At 43.9% G+C, this 22,449-nt stretch overlaps 1 protein-coding gene across 3 annotated transcripts; it reads right to left on the reverse strand.

Moving 5' to 3' along the window:
• Window positions 1–278: 278 nt before the first annotated feature.
• Ldaf1 (lipid droplet assembly factor 1) lies at window positions 279–21,494 on the reverse strand. Of its 3 annotated transcripts, XM_070004371.1 has the most exons (6): window positions 21,376–21,494; window positions 18,042–18,242; window positions 8,849–9,017; window positions 7,926–8,064; window positions 1,657–1,800; window positions 279–1,389 (listed from the first exon to the last, which is right to left on the reverse strand). In XM_070004371.1, exons 2-6 carry the CDS (start codon window positions 18,135–18,137, stop codon window positions 1,317–1,319), a joined length of 621 nt encoding a protein of 206 aa, XP_069860472.1. In that variant the 5' UTR covers window positions 18,138–18,242; window positions 21,376–21,494; the 3' UTR covers window positions 279–1,316. The 3 variants fall into 3 exon arrangements, with proteins under 3 accessions (XP_069860472.1, XP_069860473.1, XP_069860474.1); XM_070004372.1 differs by lacking the exon at window positions 1,657–1,800; XM_070004373.1 differs by lacking the exons at window positions 1,657–1,800; window positions 7,926–8,064.
• Window positions 21,495–22,449: the final 955 nt, after the last annotated feature.

Below are 22,449 nucleotides of genomic sequence, written 5' to 3' on the forward strand. Positions count from 1 at the left end.
GGACAGCTCGGATTACAGGTACGAGCTACCAGAGCCTGGCACCTCAGTCTCTACCATTATGTACGACCACTGTCCTAAACCAAACGAACCAAGTGACCATGGACTGAATCTGAACTTATGACCTAAATTAACAAGTCCTTTATAAAGCTTACTAACTCAGGCATTTTGTCATAGTAATGGAAAATTAACACAGCAAGTCTGATGTACCTGAACAAAAAAGTACAAAAAAAAATCCCACCCAACAAATATTTAATAAAATGCCACAGCAAATAAGCCGCTGAAGTATAAATCACAGGAGATATTTTATTTGACTTTGTATGTAGTCTTATAGAATTTTTTTTGTAAAAAAAAGAAATGACTTCACAAGTCAAGTTCTTTAAACCAGAACTGAAAGTATCAAGTACAAATATGTAAAGAGAAGTAAGAGTTAATAGTAATCAGCAGTTACAATGGAAATAATGACAAGGCTTTTTAAAAGACTCTGAGCCACAAATTTAGGACTCTTGCAATCTTGAGTTGGTATTGTTCCCAAATGTTGCTGCTCTTTTTGATTAAAAAACAAAACAAAAGAGTAAGGCAGAAGAGCTGGTTCTGTTTTGTATTTTTTCTCTCATTTTTTCTTTCAGTGAATAAAAATACAGCTTCTCTCCTTCTAAAACACAACAACAAGAAAAATCCCTCAGAAAACAATCCACTGTTGCTGGGCTCACACCAGTGGCTCACACCTATAATCCTAGCCACTCAGGAGGCTAAGATCTGAAGATCATGGTTCCAAGCCAACCCTGGCAGGAAAGTCTGTGAGATTCTTATCTCCAACTAACCAGAAAAAAGCTGGAAGTAGAGTTGTGGCTCAAGTGGTAAAGCACCAGACTTGAGCAAAAAAGAAAGGGGATGGGCCAAGTGCTGGTGGCTACTCAGAAGGCTGAGGTCTGAGGATCATGATTCAAAGCCAGCCTGGAAAGTCTGTGAGTCTCTTATCTCCAATAAACCACTCAGAAAATCAGAGTTCAAGCCCCACGAAAAAAAAAAAGAAAAGAAAAGAAAAAAGAAAGGGGACGGTGCCAGGTCCTGAGATTAAGCCGTGGGAAGAAAAGATGCTGAGACCCTGCCAACATCAAGACTATATACTGGAGAGTCATGGGCAAGAGTCCATCTGGGCCATAGCACAATTTTGTACACAGTAAGTAAAGAAGCTAGAGGCCCCATGAAACACATTTTACCCAGCTCCTTTCTCTTAGCCATAACCCCAAGGCGGTGAGTGTGACCCGACAATTTTCCTGAGATGAGGAGAAACAATCTCTGGTTCCAGCAACTCGTCATTCCTGGTGTAAGCCTTCAAGGTCTGTGGACAGCTGACAGATGACACTGGGGTTTTGCTGTGTCAGTGGTCTGTTTGGTGACAGGATAAAAGAGTTAGCTCAATAGCAAGGGTGTCTTAGCCAACAGAATTCAGCAAGTAATCAAAAAAACCATACATTATGATCAAGTGGGTTTAATCCCAGAGATATAAGGCTGGTTTAACATACATCAATCAACAGAGCTGAAGACAAGAACCACATATCATCTCAACAGATGTGGAAAAAGCCTTTGACAAAATCCAATAACCATTCATGTTAAAAACAAACTCTGGAGAAGCTAGAAATAGAAAGAACATACCTCAAAATAATAAAGGCTATATATGACAGACCAACAGCCACCATCATACTGAACGGGGAAAAACTAAAACCATTTCCTCTAAAATCGGGAACAAGGCAAGGATGTCCACTCTCTCCACTCCTCTTCAATATGGTTCTGGAATTTCTAGCCAGAGCAATAAAGCAAGAAAAAGACATAAAAGAGATTCACATAGGGAAAGAAGAAGTCAAACTATTTTTATTTGCAGATGACATGATCTTGTATCTAAAGGACATAAAAGACTCCATTCCCAGATTCTCAGCTGCTCAAATAGCAGGATACAAAATTATCCTACAAAAATCAGTAGCATTTCTGTATAAACAACAATATATAAGTAGAGAGGGAAATCAGGAAAACAGCTTCATTTACAATAGCCCAAAAAAATCTGAGAAAAACTTAACTAATGAAGCAAAAGACCTTTATAGTGAAAACTATAAAAATTTAACCATCAAAGATGGTGTTAGGAAATGAAAAGACCTTCAATGTTCATGGATAGGTAGAATTAATATTGTGAAAATGGCCATACTACCAAAAATGATCTACAAATTCAATGCAATCCATATCAAAATCCCAATGAAGTTCTTTATTAAGATGAGAAAACAATCCAAAAACTCATATGGAAAAACAAAAGACCTTGAATAGCTAAAGCAATTCGAGGCAAAAAAAAAAGCAATGCGGTGGTATCATAATCCCAAACCTCAAGCTCTACTACAGAGCTACACAAACAAAAACAAAATAGACCTGATGGTCAATGGAACAGACTAAAAGACCCATAAATAAAACCACATACGTACAATCATCTAATATTTGATAGGGGAGACAGAGATATTCAGTGGAAAAAAAGATAGCCTTTTCAAGAAAAACTGGGCATCAATATGCAGAAACTAAAAGTAGATTCCAGTTTGTCACCGTGCACTAAGATCATTTCAAAGTGGATCAAAGGCCTCAATGTCAGACCCAAAACTCTGAAATTACTGCAAGAGGGAGTAGGCTAAACATGAGAACTCAGGCATAGGCAGGAACTTTTTGAAGAGTCCTAGGGGCACAGCAGATAGGACACTTGACAAATGGGATTACATCTCAGTAAAAAGTTTCCACACAGCAAAGGACATATGCTAAACTAGAAAGATAGCCAGCGGTCTGGGAAAAGATCTTTACCAGTAATACATCTTACACAGGCCTAATATCCAAAATATACAAGGAGCTCAAGAAATCAATGACTCCTAAAGCTAATAAGCCAATTACTAAATGGGCAAAGGAGCTAAAGATAGATGTCTCAGAAGAAAAGGGAAGAATGGCCAAGAAACTCATAAGAAAATGCTCATCATCTCTGGCCTAAAGAAAATGCAAGTCAAACAACTCTGAGATTCCATCTAATCCCAGAAAGATTAGCTAGTATCATGAATTTGAACAATAACCAATGTTGGTGGGGATGGGGATAAAAGAACCCTATTGCAACTGTTGGTGGGAATGAAAACTAGTACAACCACTTGGACAGCAGTCTGGAGGTTCCTCAAAAAGCAAAACAAAACCCTAAACTTAAATCTTTCTTATAACCCAGCCACACCACTCCTGGGCATCTACCCTGAACATCCATTTTCATTGCTACATTAGTCACACTAGCCAAGCTATGGAAACATCCCTCCCAGGGCTCCCACACTGTGGAGTGGGGCCCAATTTCCTCTCTCTGTACTTGTGCCAGAGTAAACCTGTGTTTCTCTCACTATTCTGGAAGTTCCTCAAAAATTAAACATAGATCTTTCCTATGACCCAGCAGCCAAACCACTCCTTGGCATCTACCCAGAACATCATAAGCCGGGATACTGTAAAGACACCTGCACAGGGCAAATGACATAGCTAGCAAGATCAATAGAAAGCCCACCGATTGGGAGAAGATCTTTACTAGCCATAAAACGGACAAGGGTCTCATATCTAAAATATACTTGGAACTCAAAAAATTAAACCACCCAACAACAAATCCTCAAAGAAACAACTGCCCAATAAATAAGTGGGCGAAAGACTTAAAGAGAAGCTTCTCTGAAGAAGAAAGAAGGATGGCCAATAGACACATGAAGAAATGTTCAACATCCCTAGCCATAAAAGAAATGCAAATCAAAACAACATTGAGATATCACCTCACTCCAGTTAGAACAGCAAAAATCAAGAACTCTAACAACAACAGATGCTGGAGGGGATGTGGACAGAAAGGAACCTTACTTCATTGTTGGTGGGAATGTAAACTTGTTCAACCACTTTGGAAAGCAGTATGGAGGTTCCTCAAAAGACTTCACATAGATCTCCCCTATGATCCAGCAATCCCACTTTTGGGCATTTACCCAAATGTTTACAAACAAGACCACACTAAACCTACCAGCACAACTATGTTTATTGCAGCATTATTTACCATAGCTAAGATATGGAACCAACCCAGATGCCCCTCAGTAGATGAATGGATCAAGAAAATGTGGTATATATACACAATGGAATTCTATTCCTCCATCAGAAAGAATGACATTTCCCCATTTGTTAGGAAATGGAAAGGTTTGGAAAAAATTATATTAAGTGAAGTAAGCCAGGCCCAAAGAAACATAGGTCCCATGGTTTCCCTTATTTGCAATATCTAGTATAGGTATGAGTCAAGCGGAAAAAGTCAGATAATGTGATGTTAGGAAAATAAACCCTTAAATATGTATTTTAATGTTTTCGTTTCTTTCATGCATGTGTTTCTAACGCATTTATAAGATTATTTCTTTGTTGCTTTGTATGTCCCTCCCCCACAGTGTAACCCCCGCTTTCACTATATTTGATGTCAGTATAACATGTGGAGGAGATGGGGACAAACAAGTCGTTTAAGGATTCAGGTGGAGCTGTTGCAACAATGAGAAGTACAAAATGTCATGTCAAAACCAGCTTTACAATGTCGGTGTGTGTGGGGGAGGGGTGTATAATGGGGGGGTGAGGGGGGAGGCTGGGAAGGGAGGTGAAGGGTAAACAAAGGAGGAGGCTGCAATGCTTGGTAAGAAATGTATGCATTATCCTGCCCATGTAATTGTAACCCCTCTGTACAGTATGTTCTCAAATAAAATAAAATTAAATTAAAAAAAAAAGACACCTGCACATCCATGTTCAGTGCTTCACTATTCACAATAGCTAAGCTATGGAAACAGCCCAGATGCCCTACAATAGATGAGTGACTCAAAAGAATGTGGTCGCTACACACAATGAAATTTTACATGGCCATTAGAAAGAATGAGATTATATCATTTGCAGGGAAATGGATGGACCTAGAACAAATCATGTTAAGTGAGGTAAGCCAAGCTCAGAGAGACAAATGGCATATTTTTTCTTTCATATGTGGAAGCTAGATCTAAAATACACTGGGACATATAAATTATATATGACTCTAGGCATTCACACTCAGTGAGACCAATGGAGGATACTCTTGGGAGAGGAACACAAAGGCACACTATTTATGTACATCTGATCATATAAAATAATATTTATCTAAATGAACTCCAGGAAATGGAAGCAAGAGGTTTTTTTCTTTCTTGGTGTTTTTGTTTTCTCTCTGTTTGTTTTATTTTTATATTTACCTGTCTTTATTTTATCTATCTATCTGTCATTGGGATGGTAAGGGGGGGCACAGAAATGGAGGGACAAAGGGTAAACAAATGCTGAGTGGTACTAGACACTATGTTGAAAATGAACTATCTAACTTGTGGGTAAGGACAAGAGGGAAAAACTGGAAGAGAGTAAAAGAAGGGGTGACACTGTCCAAAAAAATGTACTCATTACGTGACTTGTGTCACTGCAACCCCTCTGTACATCAACTTTATAATAACAATAAAACTATTTTAAAAAGGAAAGTGTCATAGCTGAGGATATGACATTATTTGCTGGTCAATGTGTTTCTTCAATAGAGGTAAAATGAGTCCTGAGGTCAAAAAGCTTGAGAATCTGGGTCCAAGTGACAACTATGGTCCAAACAACTCCCTGGGTTAGGAAGAGAAGATCAAGTCCAAATTCTAGGTATATTTTTTTCAAGCACTTCATTAACAAACAGCCATTTGCTACTTCTGTGGAACTGTGCAAGATTAAAATGTGTTTGTGACTTTAACTAAGTATCACTATCCCACAATACTGTGAAATCTGTGGAATTTATGTAATCACAATCTCAATAAAAAATATTTTAAAAATTTGGTGCCAGGCCTAAGGCTTGAACTCAGTGCCTGGATGCCATCTCTGAGCTTTTTTTTGCTCAAGGCTAGCACTCTACCACTTAAGTGTTAGAAAGTAAATTGGGGATGAAGAGTGTCAGGGACTTTCTTGCCCAGGTGGCTTTGAACCAAGATCCTTAGATCTCAGCCTCCTCAGTAGCTAGAATTACAGGCATGAACCACTAACACTTGGCAATATGGAATAATTTTAAAGAACTTCATCTTATTTGAGCAGAGTTCCTAGGCTGGAAGGGATCTGGGCTCAAAGCGTCACCCCAATAAACCAAGTAAGTCACTCTTTCCCCTTTCATCTCCTTTAAGACTGATAGTAATCAAAGCAACTTGGGAAATGTTAGATGTGACTCCGATTGTATCAGTGAAGTAATTCTGTGAGAACCAGCCCTGAGCAACTTCAATTTACACCCACTCCAACAAATGAATAACCACAGGGTAATATTGTGATAAGAAACTGAAGGCTAGTTCAAAGGGTTGGTAACTATGGCCCAGGGACCAAACCCAGACAGCTCTCTGATTTTTAATTTTCTCTGTGTGTGTGTGTGTGTGTGTGTGTGTGTGTGTGTGTGTACACACACGTACATGTACGTGCGCATGCATGCACCAGTACTGGGGCTTGAACTCAGTCCTCCTGCTCTTGCTTAGCTTTTTCACTCAAGGCTGTTGGCCTTGTGCTAGTTAACTGGATATAAGAATCTCATCAAATTTTCTGCCTAGGGTGGCTTTGAAATTCAATCCTTAAATCACAGCCTCCTGAGTAGTTAAGGATTACAGGTTTGAGCTACCAGTGCCTGGCCCAACTGTTCATTTTTGTAAATAAAGTTTTATTGGGACACAGATATATACATTCACTTGCTTCCGTTGCTTTTATGCTATAGCAACTGAGCAGATCTACTGGGAAAATAATAACATAGTCTAAAAAAACCCCACTAAATACTTACTGCCGTCACTTCTGCAGTCCTTCACATCTTGTTTAAGAGGACTTTATTAGAGTTAAGTGACCTGGATTTAAGTCCTAGCTCTGTTTGGGTACTTATATTCATTTTCTTTATTACAGACTGTGTGAGCTGTGAAGATTTTACAAGATGAGGCTCAGAAAGTGTTTAAGAGAGACCCTGGGACAGAGCAAGTGCTCCCTAGGTATTACCCACTGTCATCAATCTAGCAAGAGCTTACATGAAGAACAGGGCTTCTACACAAGGAACAAACAAAAATAAGAGCCAAGTTGGTTTCCTTCCAGCTTTTAAACAGATCACTGCTCCTTCAGCCAAGGCCCAGGGAACCATAGTGAAAGAACAGAACCTACAGTCAAACATGAGATGCAATCAGTGTGTGACTGTGGGGAAGGCGGCTTCCTGACTGCTCTGCCACTCTAGGGATGGGCAGTCTACAGCCTGCTTTTCTCCATCTCTATCTGACCCCAAACACCTTAATTTGGTCTTTGTAAACGAAAGGATATCTGATAAGCAATCCATAGTAGATTGACAATGAGATGAGTTCTATGTGTGATGGGTGGTGGTAGTCTGTGTGTGTGTGTGTGTGTGTGTGTGTGTGTGTGTGTGTGTGTGTGTGTGTGTGTGTGTGTGTGTGTGTGTGTGTGTGTGTGTGTGTGTGTGTGTGTGTGTGTGTGTGTGTGTGTGTGTGTGTGTGTGTGTTGAGACTTGAACTCAGGGCCTGGGCACTGTTCCTTCAGCATTTTGCTCAAGTCTGGTATTTTAGCACTTGAGTTACAGTTCTACTTCTGGCTTTTTGCTGGTTACTTAGAGATAAGAGTTTCACGGAATTTCCAGCCTGGGTTGGCTTGGAACTATGATCCTCAAATCTCAGCCTCCTGAGTAGTTAGGATTACAGGAATAAGCTACCAGGCCCCACTATGATGCCAGTTTATGTTTGAGACTCACTGTAAATTTCTATTTGATGTCTGATGTGCTGTATTGGCAACTATGAGAAAATACCTGACTCTGAAAATTTGGCCTCTCAAATGGTCACAATAAAATTGTTCCCTTGACATGTGTGTACCTGGGAGAAAACCAGTAGCTGATGAAGCTTGAGGTCACCATGTAGGTCACTAGGATCATTCCAGACAGGGTGAGTGACACAAAGCCCACGCCACAGAGGACACAAAGCAGGGTGAGGCCCCCCACAGAGATGACCAGTCCTAGAAGGAGAGCATGGTTAGGAAAAGGGTTTACCTCTCAAGCAGAGCCTGGGCTAGTATGTGTAAAATAATGACAGTTAACTCACATTTTGGAAGTAAGGCACTTCCCCATAAGAATGGAGATTTCTGGAATCAAGGAAAGTGGAGGCAATCTTACCGCCCAAGTGGGCCTCAGGGCACGGTGACAACTGGCTGGCCTCCAATCCCTACTCTTCACAAACTGGATTACATTTGAATCCCTCCCCCGCCCTTCCCCTCTCCCTCCCCCTCTTCCTGCTCTTTTTCTTTTCTTTTCTTTTTCTTGTGTGTGTGTGTATCCTGGGGTTTGAACTCAGGACTTGGGCACCATCCCGGAAGTTTTTTTCCCTCAAGGCTAGTAGTGCTCTACTACTAGAACCACAGCTCTAGTTATGGCTTTTTTTTTTCCCTGCTCAGGCTGGCTTCAAACGGTGATCTTCAGAGCTCAGCCTCTCGTGTAGCTAGGATTAGAGCTAGGATTACTGGCACCTGTTTTGCCCATTTTCTTTCTTTCTTTTTTTTTTTTTTTTTGGGTCCGGTCGTGGGGTCTGAACTCTGGGCCTGGGCGCTGTCCCTCAGCTCTTCACCTCAAGGCTAGAGCTCTACCACTTGAGCCACAGCGCCACTTCCGGCTTTTTGCTTTTTGCTCATGTGGTGCTGAGGAATCGAACCCAGGGCCTCAGGCATGCAAGGCAAGCACTCTACCACTGAGCCAACTGCTCGACAGAGCAAACAAACTTCACTTCCCAATAACTGAGCAACATACCTTCCAGTAATACAACTCCCACGAGAGCAAGCAGTGAAGTAAGCACCACAAAGAGCAGGAAGAACCCGACAGGAATGGCTGACATGGCGACAAACACCAGCACCGCGAGGGCCAGGAAAGGATGTCTGTCCAGGTACTGACCCACTGGGGACTTCATAAAGGCAACCACCTGTGGACAAAAGGACAAAGTACATGAGTGACATGTCGGGATTCCAGATTAACTGGATCTTCCCAAACTGGAGGAAGGGCAACCAGAGGTCATCAAATTGGAAGGCTCTTATGTAAGATGTCACTGCAAGACTTCTCCCAAGACATGAGTCACCCAGGCAGTAAAATAAAGCACAATAGCACAGGTAGCAAGTATGATGTCCCTACCCAATGCCAGACAGGTCTTTTGAGGAAGAAAGACTCAATCATGGACTGCTTGCTTAACACATACCCTTCTCATAAGAAAGTTTCAAACTGGGCACCGGTGGCTCATGCCTGTAATCCTAGCTACTTAGGAGGCTGAGATCTGATGATCGCAGTTCAAAGCCAGCCCAGGCAGGAAAGTCTGTGAGACTCTTATCTCCAATAAACCACTAGGAAACTGGAAGTGGTGCTGTGGCTCAAGCGGTAGAGCACTTGCCTTAAGCTGAAGAGCCCAGGGACAGTGCCCAAGCCCAGAGTTCAAGCCCTGAGACCGACAAAAAAAAAAAAGTTTCAGTTTACCTGTGTAATGATGTAAGGTACACAGTGTACCTCCTCCTTTATAGCTGAAGTTCTCACAGGTAAGGTCGCCAAGAAACATGAGTTAAAATCCTGGCTATTAAGCGTTATTTAGGAGCTTATTAGAAATGGAAAATGTCAGGCTTCACACCACACCTGCTGAATCTGACACACACACTCTCTCTGTCTCTCTCTGTCTCTTTTTCTCTCTCTCTCTCATCTATCTTTTTGCTTGGGACTTGAACTCAGGGCCTGGGCACTGTTCCTGAGCTCTTTTGCCTCAAGGCTTTTTCTCTTTATGTGGTACTGAGGAACTGAACCCAGGGCCTCATGCATGCAAGGCAAGCACTCTACCACTAAGCCACATTCCCAGCCCTGACTCCTTTTTAATTTTTTTCTTCTGGTCCTGGGTCTTGAACTCCAAGATTGTACACTGTCCTCAAGCTTTTTTACCCAAAGCTAGTGCTCTACCACTTGAGCCACAGCTCTACTTTCAGCTTTTTAGTAGTTAATTGGAGATAAGAATCTCATGGACATTCTTGCCTAGGCTGGCTTCAAACAGTGATCTTTAGATCTCAGCTTCCTGAGTAGCTAACATTACAGGTATGAGCCACCAGTGCCCAGCCTTATGACTCTACTTTTGAACCAAGATTCCAACATGATTTGTACATACATTTAAGTCTGAGATGCCATGAACTCAATATTGGAGTTGCCCTGTTTCCAAGTGGTAACACCTAAGGGTTAAAAGCCACTACCTTTGATTCTAAATGTCAAATCATGCAATGGTCACCACCTCATCAGATAAAAACGCTTTATGGATGAATTCCATATTGGTCATAGTCTCATGAGAACAAGAAGCATATACTGTTTTTAATAAATAAGTTATCTTGTTTTATTAGGCAAAGGGATTTGGAAGTCTGACGTCATGGAAGAAGCTTGCGTTACTACAGAGTTCCACAAGAATGGGGTGCCTCCTCTCCTTCTGAGGGCCCAGGCTCTCTCTCTCCTCAGTACTGGTTTTCTAGATCCTATTCCCTGGATAGGTCTCCCCATTCCCAAACCTTCCTCCATCAAAACTTGTATGTATCTCATTGTTTAGAGCCTTGTACCACCAGTGGCTGAAATGAAGATAATAATTCAAACACAGTGATCATAAGTGCCACCCCCCAAAAAAACACAAGTACTGCTTGGAAACAGGTATTCACCCAAGTTTTCTAATGGTAGAACTTTGGGTGCAAGTTGGAAATATGAAGTTTTAAAGTCAATAGTGAGCAAAGCACAGAGCTCACCCTGCTTAAATTAAAAAGGCATTCCAGGAAGCCACAGCGGCCCACCATGGGGCTTTAGCATTGCATTTTAAGGCGAACTCTCTCAAGGCAGGCCACAACTTGGCATAATGCCCACTGACCAGGCTGCCTCCACTACCCATTCTGACAAAAGCCACAGAAGGAAGCTATTCAGCCTCTCTAGCTAGAGAAGACCATATCAAGAATCACCTCTAAGTTAGGACTGCCCAGTTCAGACACTCCATTTGTAAGAGACAGTAAAGTTGTCCCGTGTTAACACATTGTTGGAAAGGGAGGCACAGGGGAGAAGCCACAGAGAGTGCAGGCTGGTATCCCATGCTGACTCAGTTCTTGATCATGAGAGAGAGAAAGAGGAACAGTTAGGTAGATAGGAATAAAAAGTGGCAGATGTAACACATGGCTGGTAACATGTATCCTATCTTGGCATTTCCTGTTCCCCTAGGACTTTGGGCTCCTGCTCAATGCTTCTTCCCATAATGTCATGGGTTCCTGCTCAAACACTTCTTCCCATAATGCCCTGGGTACCAATGTAAAGAACCAGGGTAATGAATGCACAAGCCATCAATCAGTCCAAAGCCCAGGGGAAGACCCTGTGCTCACCCTCAAAGAAGCCTCCATTGGACTCCTGTTTGGGCCTGTCTCCTAATGGAGAGCTTCACTACTTTTTTTCATGACTTTCATTTTTCTTTTTGTATCAGATATTTTAATATTATTTTATTTTTACATCTTTATTGTAACAGTGATGAAGGGGGGTTACAGTTACATAAATAATGAGTGCATAGTTTTGAAACATTGTTACCCTCTCCCTTATTTTCTCCTGCTTACCCCTCCTTATTCCCTTCTCCTCTACAAGTTGTATAGTTCATTTCTAACATAGTGTCAAGTGAGTATCATTGTTGCATTAGTTCATCCTTTGTCCTTCTGTTTCTGTGATTCCATTTTCCCTCCATAGATCACAGCTTTCATTTTTCAAATCAACTTACTCTGTTTACCTTAAACACTCACCTGCCTTTTAATTCTTTAATGCGTAGAGAAAACTAATCTGTTCTCCTAGACTGTATCAATCACTTTCCAGGTCCAGTCTGTGTGTGTCCTTAGTAAACACCTGACACCATCTGTTTTCTCTGATGGTGTCACTTGAGAGCCCTGGGAAGGAGAAGTAGAGGGCAGGGCAGATGGGCACTCAGGGAGGCGCCAGGCCAGCACAAGCTGCTTATGCAACAGAGGGGGATGGAAGGGAAAGGAAGGAGGAGAGCTGATCATACACTAACAAGTTACAGTTTTCCATCCCTATCCTGCAGATGGATATGGGTCTCCAGCTAGACTTTATAGGCACAAGGCTGTGATGAACCTAGGAACGTCACAGACTGGAGAAGACGGCACTGGCATGAAACACGCTCTGTGTGATAAGTCTTACAGCAAGCCTATGGGCTTGTTGCTACTCGTTACAGAAAAGAGGAAACAGAAAGGAGCTCAAGTGACTTGCTCAAGGTCAGACAAAGGTGATTCAGTTGTAAACACACACAGCAGCATGGGAAATTCTAAAGTAAGGGCAGGATTCAAGGATTTGAAGGCTCCACCAGGACTCTTCAGGAGCCAGGCAAATTCTCTAGTGTCAGAATATGAAAGACAACAGTGACTCATTGTATTTTGCTACCAGAAAGAAGAAGAACAAGAGTTAAAATCAGGCCAACCTGGTGGCTCATACCTGAAATCCGAGCTACTCAGGAGGCTGACACCTGAGGATTGCATTTCAAAGCCAGCCTGTGCAGAGAAGTTCATAAGACTCTTATCTCCAAATAACCACCAAAAGCCAGAAGTAGAGCTGTGGCTCAAGTGGTAGAGCACCATCCTTAAGCAAAAAGCTGAGCGACAGTGCCCAGTGCCTGAGTTCAAGCCCCAGCATAGGCACCAAAAAAAAAGTATGTGTGCCAATCACTCTGAGATTATTCCTAAGGAATCTGCTGGCATGGAGTTGGTGCCAGGAGAGGTATATTCAAAAACATTCCTAGTGGAAGAAAAGGTTTAGTCTATAAAGAAAATCATTTGTCACAGATTATCTGCATTAGGTGATGCCATCCCTGGTTATCTGTCCAGTTCATGATCCATCTCTGCCTCCATGCTGGAAACAGCACCTTTTTAGGGAACGGCTGGTCCTGAACCTTGTCCAGAACAATGAAATGCAAGTTCCCATCCTAACTGCTACCTGCCACAGGTGATAGGGCCAACCAGACTTGCTCTTAGGAACTGGACACTGAGATTCCTAGACCAGATCCATTAGAGGGCTCCAAATGGGAGTCAAAGGTGCCAGCCTTGACAAATGTGTTTGCCCACCCAACTGGGAATGCCAGGGAAGCCAGGCTGCAGGGGTGGAGAATAAAGCAGATACACAAGGAAAAGTTGAGAAGCTGCACAGTATAAGGGAGGGCATGTCAAGTTACCTCTGGTCCCTGTGACCTGCCTGACCTCTGTTCTAAGTCCTCCCAAGGCTCAGCCCTCATTCACTGCCAAGCCTTGCTTTCTAGGAGAACCCTACCAAAAGTCCTGGAAGATCTTACCTGCTTCTTTGCTTTGTTTTCAGCAGGTTCCTGTTTCTCATTCTAAAAGATAACTGGCTGAACTTATAGAGCATGTCTGTAACCCTAGCACTTGAATGAGATGAAGGTAGTAGGATATGAGTTCAAGGCCAACCTACGCTAGTTATGTGGTAGATTAAAGGCAAACCTGGACTACATAGTATGATCCTGTCTCTAAAAATCAATTAGTTAATAAGCCAATACATACATACATTAAAAAAGACAACTTTATACACTATGTTGACATCTTGTTCATGGGGATGGGAGAGAAAAACTGGGAGAGAGTGAGGGAAGGGGTAGCGTTATCTAAAAAGAAATGTACTCTTGATCTGACTTATGTAACTGCAACCCTTTTGTACATCATCTTTATAATAACAATACATATTTTTTTTTGTTGGTCATGGGGCTTGAATCTGGGTCTGGGCACTTTCCCTGTGCTCTTCAGCTCAAGGCAAGTGCTCTACTGCTTGAGCCACAGCACCACGTCCAGTTTTCTAGTGGTTTATTGGAGATAAAAGTCTCACGGACTTTCCTGCGAGGGCTGGCTTTGAACCATGATCCTCAGATCTTAGCCTCCTGAGTAGCTAGGATTACAGGCGTGAGCCATCGACACCTGGCTAACAATACAATTTGTTTTATAAGTCCAATTTAGTATAGGGCCATACATTCAGAGGAGTTTTGGAAAAGGAGCTACTTCACACTTCATCTGGGTGCCCATTTATTCTTGTAGTACTGGGGGATTTGAACTTAGGGCCTCAAACTTGTACAATACTGCTGAACCATATCTCAAGCCATGCTTTTCACTGGTTGTTTTCAGGGTAGAGTCTTACTTTCTACCCACACCTGCATATAAGCTTGTATTGCTAGTCTAGTTTCCCTTCCATGAAGAAAAGTAGAAAGACTTTTCTGCCCAGGTTCAAGCACTTTGGTCTTCGCCTCTCATATAGCCTGGAATGACAGGCACATGCCACTGGGCCCAGCTATGAGTTGAGAGGGGATCTTGCTAACTTTTCTATTCAGGCTGGCCTCAAACCTAGATCCTCCCATTCTCTGCCTCCAAACTATTCACAGGCCTGAGCTACTGGAGTTTTGTGGGTTTTAAAATTTTTTAAGCTGGGGAATTAGCCTCAGATAGGAGAAAAGGGCACAATGAACTAGAGATGTGGTCATCTAAATTTCCCCTGGACACAAGGGGAAACTTATACAAATGAATCTGGTGTTCTTTGCTGAAGTACTAACAGTAAATGTAATATCCTTAAGACTCATACTTCAATATGGAAGAAATATAAGATACACTATTGGGCAAAAATAAAAAATACATCTACTGTGATCATAATCACAAGTACTGAAGGATGATAATAATTAACAATAATCACCATCACTGAATTTGTTAGTGATGAGATTACAAATGGTTTGCTTCTCTCTTTGCTCCAAAATCATCTTTCTGAGTTGTTAATACAATCAAAATATCAATATAACTAGTATAATAAAAAATGTAAGCAGGGCATTGGTCCTTCACACCTGTAAATCCCACATACTCAAGAGGCTGAGATTTGAGGACTGAGATTCAAAGCCAGCTTGGGCAGACAAAGCTGAGAGACTCTTAGTGCCAACTAACCAGCAAAAAGTCAGAAGTGGAGATGTGGCTCAAGTGTTGAACACTAGCTTTGAGTGAAAGTTAAGCAAGAGCATGAGGTCCTAAGGTCAAGCACTACTATGAGGATAAAAATAAATAAGTAAACAAACAAACAAAAGAAACTCAGGACTATCTGACATAAATAACTGATCAATTTTCCTATTATTCTGGAAGTGGGCTGGCCTGCCTAAATCTAGTCTAATGAATATCTCAATTGGGGAGCTGGGATGAAAGAATAAAAAATTGCCAAGAAGTGAGCTATCTGCTTTTAAATGCCTATATCAGAATGTAAATGTAAATATTAACTAAGAAATGGCAAATACCTACTATAGGGTTTGGCTTATAGTAAGTGCTCAATCAATATAAGTAAACACATAGTCAATCTATATTTGAATTTCTATATTTGAAGAATTCTATGGCTGAATTCTATATTGAGAATTCTATATTTGAATTCTATATTTGAGAATTTGTCTGTTCACTAGAACTGATTCACAATCTCTAAATCAATGCTTATGGTGTTTTAAAAATAATTCAGTAGACATATGCCAACAGAGTGAAACTGAGTCACTGGACAGTAGAAACTGTCTTCTCATTTCAGTTCTTTAAACAAGCATCTTCTGACTATGGTGTTAAGATAGCTTTCTGATACTAATACAAATACAAGAGATAATCTACTTACAAAAGAAAAGGTATTTAGTTCACAGGTTGGAGGTTCTAGCCCTCAACCAATGCTGACACAGCACAGCTTGGCAGAAATGTGTGGTGGAACATAACAGCTCATTCATGTCCAGGAAGCTAGGAAGAAGCGGGGCACTGGTGGCTCACAACTGTAATTCTACTCAGGAGGCTGAGATCTGAGGATTACTGTTCAAAGCCATTCCAGGCAGGAAAGTCTATGAGACTCTGATCTCCAACTAACTACCAAAAGAAAAGCTGGAAGTGGACTGTGGCTCAGAGGTCCAATGCTAGTCTTGAACAAAAAAGCCCAGGCTTTGCCAGGCACAGGTGGCTCAAGCCTTTCATCCTAGCTACTCAGGAGGCTGAGACCTAAGGATCATGGTTCAAAGCCAGCCCAGGCAGGATAGGGCATGACAAACTACCGAGAAATAGCTAGAAGTGGAGCTGTGGCTTAAGTGGTAGAGCACTAGCCTTGAGCAAAAAAAGTTCAGGGATAGCATCCAGGTTCTGAGTTCAAGCCCCACGACCAGCACACAAATATAAAAGAGAGAGGAAAAAAACGTAGAGGGGCTAGGGTTCCAAAGTACCCTTCGAAGTATTTCAAAAACCTCTCCTACTCGGCCTTATTTCCTATAGGTTAAACGAGCCTTTAGAGGACACTCAAGACCCGAAGTATAACATCATGGTTACTATGTACAACACTTTTCACATTATTGTTCTTCTGGTTGGTGATTTCACCATTTAAAATGACCCAAGTATTTTACTGAAGTGTTGTCTAGTGTTCCTGAGTACCAGAATGTGAATTACGGAACAAATATATGTGTAAGAAAATGGTCGTTTGTTCAAGACATGATTTACAGTGCTAACTAAGTTCAATGCTAGTAATCAATAGTATACTTCAAATAAAATACCTTTAAAAATACACATTAAAAATGTAGGCTGGACGCTGGTAGCTCACATCTATAATCACAGCTACTCAAGAGGCTGATATATGCTGTGGTTTGAAGCTAGCCCCAGCAGGAAAGTCTATGAGTAGAGCTCAAGTAGTTATAGAGCACCAGTCTTGAGCAAAAAAAAAAAAAAAAAAAAAAAGCTAAGGGACAGCACCCAGACCTTGATCTCGAATTAATCAGTAAAAAGCCCAAAGTGGAGTTGTGGCTCAAGTGGTAGAGGGTCAGCCTTGAGCAAAAAAGCTAAGGGATAGCACCCAGACTCTGAGTTCAAGCCCCAGTACTAGCAAAGAATAAAAACCAAAGAAATAAGTTATGGGCTAACCGGTTGACAAAATGTGATTAGAGATTTGAAGGTCCAGATTCTGTATTTATCTTGAGAAGAACAGCTTTGTGTTTGCAAATTCAGGGTTTGTAGTGATGATTTGTGCTGGTCTTGAGGCTTAAACTCAAGGCCTGGGTGCTGTCCCTTAACTTTGTCATTCAAGGTCAAAGCTCTACTACTTGAACCACAGCTCCACTTCTGATGTTTTAATGGTTAAGTGGAGGAGATAAGAGTCTCATAACTCACTGTATATTTCTATTAGATGTTGGATTTGTAGTGGAATACTGGATTTGAGTCTTTTTAAAGTATGCTTTGATTACTTATTATTACACCAAAATAAACATCAAAATAAGAAAAAGGGATGCCAGGTACTGGTAGGTATACTTATAATCCTAGCTACTCTGGAGACTGAGATCTGAGGATTCAAGTTGAAAGCCAGTCAGGGCAGGAACATTCCTGAGATTCTTATCCCTAATTAATCACCAAAAAGTTGAAGTGGAAATGTGGCTCAAGTAGTAGAGTGCTAGCTGTGAGCAACAAAGCTTAGAGTGCCCAGGCCCTGACTTCAAGCCCCATGATCCAAACACAAAAACACAAACGACAACAACAAAAGGAAAAGAAAAGGACTGAATCTGAGGTATGGAGTAGTTCCCATAAATCCACATAAAGAAGTACATCTGCCACTTGGGGTGGCATCCAATCAACTTTTAGCCTGTGAAAAAAACTGAAAGTGACTTCAAGAAGTCTGCTTAAATTGGAGGTGGCTTGAAAATCTACCCTCCCCATTCCAATTTCTCCCATACTATGCCTGGAATACTGATGCTCTCTCTGCTAGTCACATTGGAACAATGAGACTGAAGGTCACAACTTAGATGTGGCAAGAAAGATGCCCGACTTTACCCCAAATTTCTTCTACTTGAGAAAGAAATCATTTTCTATCTATTAACTAATTTCTATCTATTAACTAATGTTAATTTGGGATTCCTGATTATATAGTCTGATTGGAAACTGACCTTTGAGTTGTTTTGGAAGGACTTTATCAGCAAAGACAGCTTCCTCTGCAGCTCCTGTAAATCCCTGGAAGTACTTGGGGGTTCCTCTTTGGCCATCTTGAAAGTCACTTCAATCTCTCTGCGGATTAGTTTTCCTACTAGGAATGTCCCTCGGGTGGTACACAGTCCAGTCTCTCATGTCATCCTAGCTCTTTGCTGTCCCTGGAAGAAATATTGGTTAAATCATGAGTAATCTTCATCCCCTAAGTTCAACAACAGCTTCCCTTAAGCACTCATGGTGGGCATTCAAATGGAGGGGAGCGGGCTGGGAAGGTGGCTCAGTGGTAGAGCGCTTGCCTTGCATGCCTGAGGCCCTGGGTTCGATTCCTCAGCACCACATAAGCAAAAAGAAAAAAGCTGGAAGTGGCGCTGTGGCTCAAGTGGTAGAGCACTAGCCTTGAGCTGAAGAGCTGAGGGACAGCACCCAGGCCCAGAGTTCAGGCCCCACGACTGGACCCCCCCCCAAAAAAAATCAAATGGAGGAGAGCTTGGCAATGCTTATCAAAATTTCAAATTGCATAGACTTTTAACGACTTATTTTCTAAGAAAAAGGTCAAATAGGAATATTGCCATATAGGATGTACACTGAATCCCTGTATAGATTATATAATGACTTGCAAAAAATTAGTGAGAAATGAGCTAACAGTGACAAATTCTGCCATGTGCCAGTGGCTCAGACGTATAATTTTTTTTTTTTGGGGGGGGTCCAGTCGTGGGGCCTGAACTCTGGGCCTGGGCGCTGTCCCTCAGCTCTTCAGCTCAAGGCTAGCGCTCTACCACTTGAGCCACAGCGCCACTTCTGGCTTTTTTCTTATGTGGTGCTGAGGAATCGAACCCAGGGCCTCATGCATGCAAGGCAAGTGCTCTACCACTGAGCCACCTTCCCAGCCCTCAGACCTATAATTCTAGCTACTCAGAATGCTGAAATCTAAGGATCTCAGTTGGAAACCAGTCCAGGCAGACATATCTGAGTGATCTCCAATCAACCAGCAAAAAGCAATAAGTAAGAGTGTGTAGCTCAAGTGGCACTGCAATAGCCTAAGCAAAAAAGTTAAACAAGAATGTGAGGCCCTGAGTTCAAGTACCAATACCAGGGGACATACACACACACACACACACACACACACACACACACACACACACACACACACACACACACACACACACACACACACACACGCGATAAACTCACATTCATTAAAATGATACCATGGTTATTTACTAAGTGACATTAAAAGATGTTCATAAGTTGCTTTTTTTTTCTGTTTATGTGGCACTGAGGAATTGAACCCAGGGCTTCATGCATGCTAGGTAAGCACTCTATCACTAAGTCACATGCCCAGCTATGTCCATAAGTTTAAAAAAGATTATAAATATTCCACTGTGATATCTATGTATTTTGTGTATATTGCATAGTTAAAATAGCTAGAAATAAAAGGATCATATTGTCTCTGAAAGCTCAGGTTTATTTTTTTTAGCCTGACAAAATGCTGTAAAGAATATACAAAAAAGGGCTGGGAAGGTGGCTCAGTGGTAGAGCACTTGCCTTACATGCCTGAGGCCCTGGGTTCGATTCCTCAGCACCACATAAGCAAAAAGAAAAAAGCCGGAAGTGGCACGGTGGCTCAAGTGGTAGAGTGCTAGCCTTGAGCTGAAGAGCTGAGGGACAGAGCCCAGGCCCAGAGTTCAGGCCCCACGACTGGATCCCCCCCTCAAAAAAAAAAATATACAAAAAGTAGCTAGTGGGGTTAGCTCAGTTGTAGAGCATGTGCCTAACAAGCTTGAGGTCCCAAGTTCAATTCCTAGTGTCACAAAAATCAGTAAGACAGAATATGGTACTTAAAATCTCACTGCTCCACCCCCAAGCTTTTTTGTGTGTGTGTAATAGCGACTTTGGATGATTTTTTCTTCCTTTTTCCCCCTTGGCCCTCTATCACATCATTAAATAATCCTCCAACTTTACATATGGGTAAGAGCCTGCCTCAAGAACAAACCTTGCCACAAGTATACTTTGAATAATGAAACCAACAGCTTGGAATTTATTGTCCCAACCAGACATAATTTTATTTTTTTATTTTTTTATAAAGGCAATGGACTAAATCAGATAGTTTTAACTCTGGCTGAGGTTTCAAAGAAGACTATCATTCTTGTTTGACATTTCATATAACAACTGTCTGGCTGGACACAAAAAATCTCTTTTCAATTTCTGCCTTATAACTTCCTGACCCAGAGTACAAATGCCAAATAGATTCTGTCACCGTGGTCAACGTGAACTGAGAGACCCTCACTTTACTTAACATATTGAATCCATTTCCCATATGCTACTTATGTGGCAAGGGAGAAATCTAAGCAGGAACACCGACACGGTGTGCAAATTAAAGCACACTTTAAACATAGCCCCAGCGAGAGTCTCTCCCTTTGGCCAGGGAAATACGGATCTCTCCACTCTCGATTTCGTTTTTACAGCTGCCGCCGGCCTAGATCTTGACTTTGGGACGTTCCCAGCGCTCAGCTCTGCCAGCAGGCAGAGACAGGCTCGGAACTGCTGGCAAGGCTTCCTTTGGCCGGACAAGTTCTTTGACTGGTTGGGGAAGTGTGAGAGGGGCCAGGACCCCGCCCCTTCCAAGGCTGCAAATCCCCCCCCCCGCCCCCCAGTTCCTCCAGGGCGCCGCGAGCAAACCGCCACCCCAACGTTCCAGCCAGGGGGGCGGTAGGGGGAGTGAACATAACACCGGTGGGGGGAGGCAGGGAACTTCGGGGCGCCCCGAGCCGCTCTCCCGCCGCCCCCTCTCCCCACCAGGACCGGCTCGGGCTTTCACTCTTCACGGGCCGGGGATCTCGGGAGGAAAGGGGGCGCGCGATGCAGGTGAGCGGGCCCAGAGGCTGAGACAGGGGGGCGGACATCCAGCCCGTGCTGGGGCCCGAGCCCCCCTTCCGCCGTTCCCGCTCTCCTGCCGTGGGGGGGAAGGCCGGGCAGACCCGAGCGGCTGCGGGCCCGGGCGTGCTCCGGGGCGAGCTCCGGGGGGACCCCGCCTCCTGTCCACCGCGTTCCCCCGGAGCGCGGGCCTGGAGCGCAGGGCGGGGCTGGCAGCCCTGGCCACAGTCAGGGCAGGTGTGTTGGAGGTGGCGCGCTGTGTGTTTTGGAGGACCGGGTGGATCCGTTTCTCCCAGAGTGGCCCGGGACGCCGGCGACACCCGACTTCACTCTCGGCGCGGGCCCAGCGGGATCCAACCAGCCGGGGTACCCCTGGTTCCCTCCTCCACCCCCACCCACATCAAAGCACGGGGCGCTCACCAGGCGCTGGTGGGGCGGAAGTGACAGTCGGTCGGCGGTGGCGCTTCAGCCCGCGGAGTGCGGGGAGGATGCAGAAGGAGACCGACTACGCGCCGGGAGCGAGGGGAGACGGAGCCGCCTTCTCCAGCCCCCGCCGAAGCCCCGCCCCCAGCCCCACCAGGCCCCGCCCCAGCCCACCAGCCCCGCCCCCGCCCCACCAGGCCCCGCCCCCAGCCCCGTCCCGCCCTCGGCCCTCAGCGAGGCTCCGCCCCGCTCGTGCCTCGGCCCCGCCCCTCCGCCCCACCAGGCCCCGCCCCTCCGCCCCGTCCCGCCCTCGGCCCTCAGCGAGGCTCCGCCCCGCTCGTGCCTCGGCCCCGCCCTTGGGCCTGGCCCCGCCCTTCGCTCGCGGCTGGGGGACCCGCCCGGAAGCCTTGAGGCGGCTGCTCCACTCAGGAAAAGCGTGCTTCACCCCAGCAGTCCCAAGTCCCGCTCCTTTCCTGCAGCCACGGCTTGGAGTGAAAGACTGGGGGCCTCCTGTGAGACAAGTGGACAGACTGAAGAAGCCAAGGGATTCCCTCCTAAATGCCCTCAATCATCACTTCTGGAAACGTCTGCGGCGTTTGGGACTCACACTGGGGGGACCACCTTGGTGGGAACGCGGGCGCCATCGTTCCTCAAATGTAAATGTGGGTACGGTTGAGATGCGCGGATATGGATTAGATTCGTTCACCTCCAGCTTGCTGGTGAGAGCCGGAGAGACCAGGTAGATAAACCCAAGTCTCTGGGTTCCCACGAGCCCAGCCGGCGCAGAAGCCCAAATCCAGGCCCCAGGCACACCGTGACTCACGAGCCGCGCTACCCATGCTGTGCATGGATCCAGTCTGTCTGTGCCATCCTGTGCCTGGTGGAATGGTTAGCAGAATCCCTGGCATCTGCCCACTGGTACTAAAACCTTCACCCCGCACTCACCCTAGCCAGTGAACAGATTGGGAAAAACCGTGGGTTGCTGCCCATTAGCCTTGGGCTCTTGTCCCAGATCTCACTCTTTACTGTGTGAACTTGAACTTGGTTAGTCTCTCTCTCTCTCTCTCTCTC

The sequence above is a fragment of the Dipodomys merriami genome, unplaced genomic scaffold (genome assembly GCF_024711535.1).
Source record: "Dipodomys merriami isolate MVZ:Mamm:240054 unplaced genomic scaffold, mDipMer1.0.p SCAF_62, whole genome shotgun sequence".
NCBI classification, from domain to species: Eukaryota; Metazoa; Chordata; class Mammalia; order Rodentia; family Heteromyidae; genus Dipodomys; species Dipodomys merriami.

What these genes read in the sequence shown, in the direction of transcription:
- Ldaf1 (XM_070004371.1), bottom strand. Translation starts at nt 18,137, where the DNA reads ATGGCCAAAGAGGAACCCCCAAGTACTTCCAGGGATTTACAGGAGCTG. An exon ending in AGCTACTGGTTTTCTCCCAG is followed by an intron (nt 1,801 to 7,925) that starts GTACACACATGT and finishes TGCTCTGGCTAG; the next exon opens with AAATTCCAGAACCATATTGA. An exon ending in ATAGCCTTTATTATTTTGAG is followed by an intron (nt 1,390 to 1,656) that starts GTATGTTCTTTC and finishes GTCACCAAACAG; the next exon opens with ACCACTGACACAGCAAAACC.